We start from the raw sequence: 4,407 nt of genomic DNA, 5'->3' as shown, positions 1-4,407 counted from the left end.
TTTTTTTCCTTTTCTTTTCTCTTTTACTTTTTGCGATCAACTCTCCCGCCTCTTTGTTATTGTTTTTCTTTTAAAAAATTTTTACGAATGTATAATATTGTTTCATGTTAAAAGAGTAAAAATGAACGAAAACACGATCAAAACAACGTATTTATCATGTTAAGGTAATTATCTCCATATTCACCATCAGTTTATTTGTAAATAGATTGATTCATTATAACGTATTGTTAGTTGATTAACCATTAAAACTATTTTTTTTAGGTTAATATTAAATACGTCAACCGGATTAATTGAGTCAAAAGTCGCACAGAATAAAGTCAAAACAAATGAAGCCTCTGAATTATTTTTTAAAAGAATACATATAATCTTGAAATAATTAAATTTAAAAAAAGCGTAGATGACCATTGTATGAAAATAGAAATTTAATCTTAATTAAAAAATAATTATTTATGAAAATTGAAAAATTAAGACAAAATGCCTACCTAATAGTCTAATAGGCCCATTTCGGCTTTTACCAAAACATCATCAATTGTCCAACTCACTCATTATAAGATATATGGGCTAACTTTCGTGAGTTTCAAAAAATATATTTTATTAAAATATGGACAAATAGATAGTTAATATTACCAACTATATATTTGTTATTAACCACGAAATAATAATTTTATAACTAAATTAATAAAAAAACATTATGAATGTTTTCAATATGTGATAAAATAGATATACAAATTAAACCACATCATCTCAACGGACTATGCACAAAAAAACATCAGCTTTTTTTTAATTTATTATTATTTTTAAAAATTACTTTATTTAATTACTTTAGTCAAGTTTTTACCCATAATAGCAACATATTTACAATTTTCTAAAAGTTACAATAAATTTTAACCCTAAGATCATGTAATCGGCTACCATTTGAATTTTTAAGAGCTTTTTTTTTTTTTTTTTTTTTTTGCCTATGTTGAATCCAATAGATATACGAAGTTACAATAACTGAGAACATTTCTGAAAAGTTAACACTTAATATAGAAAAACGACTTAACACTTAACACCTAACACCTTTCTCTGGTAACTAAAAAAGAAACACTAACATACAGTTTACCAGATTAAGTCATGTCCCAGTTAAATTCATTAAATAAAAAAGAAACAACATAGAGAAGAGAAGGCATGCCCTTCAACAATAGTTCAAGAATTAGATGTAACTTGTCATTTTACATTTTTTTTTTAAAAAAGGCATCAGATGTAGATGCAAATATAGCAAGTACCCAAAGCTTTGGCAATTGTACCTTTTGTAGTAACAATATCACGCTAGACAACATACGAAGAAACCACACAACACAACATAATCATCTTTTCATAAACATTTCGCAGCTTCTTGTGAAAAATAATCATCTCTTTCCACCCTAAAAACCCAAAACATGAATAAATATTAAAACAAATGGTGGAATGGTTTACTCTTTTTACCAATATGGTAAAATGTACTTTATTTTTTTACCTTATGTGGTGGAGTTCCTGGTCTTAACATATTGTTACCAAAGTCAAACCTCCCTTTCTTTTCTGATGCCTTGAGAATTTGAAACGAACATGTCAACGTGTCATCCACACTCATCATTGCTCCAGCATTATCAAACTCACCACAGTAATTTGGAGCTGAAAATATAGTCACCAACTGTCTGCTTGCAAAAAACTCATACCCATCTTCAACCACCTTAAATCCATCCATCCAAAAATAAAAATCGTGAGTAGATTCTCCAAAGTATTACTATGTTTGACAAATTGATTAAACTAATTACCTGGTGAGCGCGACATATAAGATCGAGATCATGTTTTTCAAGATACTCTGCAACTTTATCAGCTCCAAAAGTATACGACACGCCTCTGTCATTCTCTCCCCAGCCTTCGACATCTCTATCGGGATCAGCCCATAGCAAATCACATAAAAGCCCCTGATCAGGGACATCAACAGGGCGTGCTATGTTTCTAATGTTATCAAGGTTTTTAAGGTCAGGGGATAATCCTCCATGCATACAGAGAATCTTTTCATCAATAAGAGCAGAAACAGGTAAGCAGTTGAAACAGTCAGTGAATGTCTTCCATAAACGGACATTGAACCTTCTTTTGCATTCATCGTAGAAGCCGTATATGCGATTGATGGAAGCACATTCGTGGTTTCCCCTGAGAAGAAAGAAGTTTTCTTTGTATTTTATCTTGTATGCAAGCAGAAGGCATATTGTTTCTATGCTTTGTTTACCACGATCGACATAGTCTCCTAGGAATAAGTAATTTGACTCTGGAGGGTATCCACCATACTCGAATAACCTTAAGAGGTCTGAATATTGTCCATGGATATCACCTGAAATGTAATACTAATTAGACTATACTACAAAAGATTGAAGATATGTAACCATAGTTTCTGTATTTCAATGCAGAACCAAAGTAGACATGTGAATTGAGATCCATAAATCAAGAAATCCACAATGTTTCTTTCTTATGAACAAAAAAAGAAAAGGACTCAACCCTGTTTCTACAGATAGATATTTTCCCAAATCAACATTTTTAACTGGTGGAGATAATATCTAAATCCATGGAAGAGGAGAAACTACTTTGGTTTACTGAAGAAAGGACGATAACACTTATAGAAAATATATAATCTGCTAGAAGTAATTACTTACCACAAATCTTGATAGGAGCTTCAAGTTCGAGCAAATTAGGTTGGCTGAGAAAAACCTCCTTCGCAGCGACACAAAGCTGCCGAATCTCCGCCTCCGTGATCTGCACCTGTTTCGGAACACGTCCACCCTTGGCATCTAAAAGCTTCCTGATAATCTCGTCAAGTATCGCATCCTCCATTTTTTTTTCAAAATCTCACAAACAAGCTCTCTGCAATCTCCTTCTGTGTGTATAAACCGACTAATTAATCAAAACCCTGTGAGCTATTTTTCAGTAGGAGTTGCCGACTTGCTTCCGTCCTTTTTGTGACAAATTTCAAAACCCTAGGTCTGTCTCTGCTTATCTGTGTTCGAACAAATACGCCACCAAATGATCGATTAAACAGTCTGCTCATATGACATGATACTTATCGGTTTTCTAACAAGGGGAAAGATATATGTTTCAGTGTATTCCTGTGTTTCTAGATTCTTTCTTTGTATCATGTGCATTTGAGCACACGTACTGAGCGATTTATAGAAATACACGATGGTTTGTATCTAGGAAGGGTAACGGCGGTGATTCGCCGGAGAGCAGCTAAGAGAAGGGGGCTGAAGAGGACGATTATGGTTTATATAGCGCTAAAAGTAGAGGGAAAACCTAATAAAAGCTTACACGAACCCTATCTGGAATCTGGTAACCCATCACTGATATTTATATAATTTCTTACATTTTTTTTTTTTGATATAATTACCTAACGATTGGTACTTTGCTTTTGCTTGACAAATGATTTGAGAATTGAGATACCGGCTAAAATGACTAAAAAGGGTAGCAAGTGACGATTTATTTTAATTATCTACTAAAAAAAATAATGACCAACTTCGTGAAAACAAATCGTAAAATATCATTTTTTTGTTAGAAATGATTTTGAGAAGTTAATTTAATTTGCAAAAATACTAGTAAATAAAATGTTTGTTTAAGGGAATGACTTATAAAAATAATATAGTTTTGTGTATATATATATATATATATATATATATATATATATATATATATATATATATATATATATATATATATATATATATATATATATATATATATATATATATACTTATTTGTGTTTTTTTACACATATAACCATTAAATTTGTTTCAATAGTTTGCAAAATACCATTATGACCGACTATTGTATGTTTTTTGCCAAATTATGTTTTGTTTATCTATACATTTAGCCAATTATGTTTTATTTTTGTCTACATTTAGTTACTTATACACATTTAGTCATTTATATTTTTTTGTAAACATTTAATCATTTATAGTTTATACACATTTAGTCAGACATGTTTATTTAGAGTTCCATCTTTTTTCAAAAATAGCAAAGTTTGTGTTGCTTTTTCGATGAAGTTTACATCATCTTGTTAGGGATTTATTGCATCAAGTACACGATAAAAAGGTAGCGGAATAATCAAAATTTTTGCCTAAGTGCACATGCATCCTAGAATCTAGATTTTACTAGTTTTAGCAACGCACTTTAAAATCAAAGTACAAGAATAAAACACTTACCTCTTGATCCTTAGATCATGTGAATGACAACCTTGCAATGGATGAAGAGCCTAAATGAGAACTCCTCTAAATTAGTCAGACCTAAGACTCCAAAAGCAAAACAAGGAAAACCCTAATTAGGGTTTATTCGGAAAATATCATAACCCTGGAAAGGGGTTATTGTTGGAATAGGTGTCCAATGTCATAACTAAATTGG

General features: G+C 31.1%; 1 protein-coding gene across 1 annotated transcript; it reads right to left on the bottom strand.

The window, feature by feature from the left end:
* Positions 1–1,173: 1,173 nt before the first annotated feature.
* Positions 1,174–3,346, bottom strand: LOC111901107 (serine/threonine-protein phosphatase PP1). The gene is made up of 4 exons (XM_023896974.3): positions 2,673–3,346; positions 1,794–2,353; positions 1,496–1,708; positions 1,174–1,403 (listed from the first exon to the last, which is right to left on the bottom strand). Exons 1-4 carry the CDS (start codon positions 2,848–2,850, stop codon positions 1,389–1,391), a joined length of 966 nt encoding a protein of 321 aa, XP_023752742.1. The 5' UTR covers positions 2,851–3,346; the 3' UTR covers positions 1,174–1,388.
* Between the last annotated feature and the right edge of the window lie 1,061 nt (positions 3,347–4,407).

The sequence above is a fragment of the Lactuca sativa genome, chromosome 6 (genome assembly GCF_002870075.4).
Source record: "Lactuca sativa cultivar Salinas chromosome 6, Lsat_Salinas_v11, whole genome shotgun sequence".
NCBI classification, from domain to species: domain Eukaryota; kingdom Viridiplantae; phylum Streptophyta; class Magnoliopsida; order Asterales; family Asteraceae; genus Lactuca; species Lactuca sativa.
The sequence above is the reverse complement of the archived record's forward strand: the minus strand, read 5'-3'. Positions and strand labels throughout refer to the sequence as shown.

What these genes read in the sequence shown, in the direction of transcription:
- LOC111901107 (XM_023896974.3), bottom strand. Translation starts at nt 2,850, where the DNA reads ATGGAGGATGCGATACTTGACGAGATTATCAGGAAGCTTTTAGATGCC. An exon ending in AGCTCCTATCAAGATTTGTG is followed by an intron (nt 2,354 to 2,672) that starts GTAAGTAATTAC and finishes ATTACATTTCAG; the next exon opens with GTGATATCCATGGACAATAT. An exon ending in TTATATGTCGCGCTCACCAG is followed by an intron (nt 1,709 to 1,793) that starts GTAATTAGTTTA and finishes GATGGATTTAAG; the next exon opens with GTGGTTGAAGATGGGTATGA.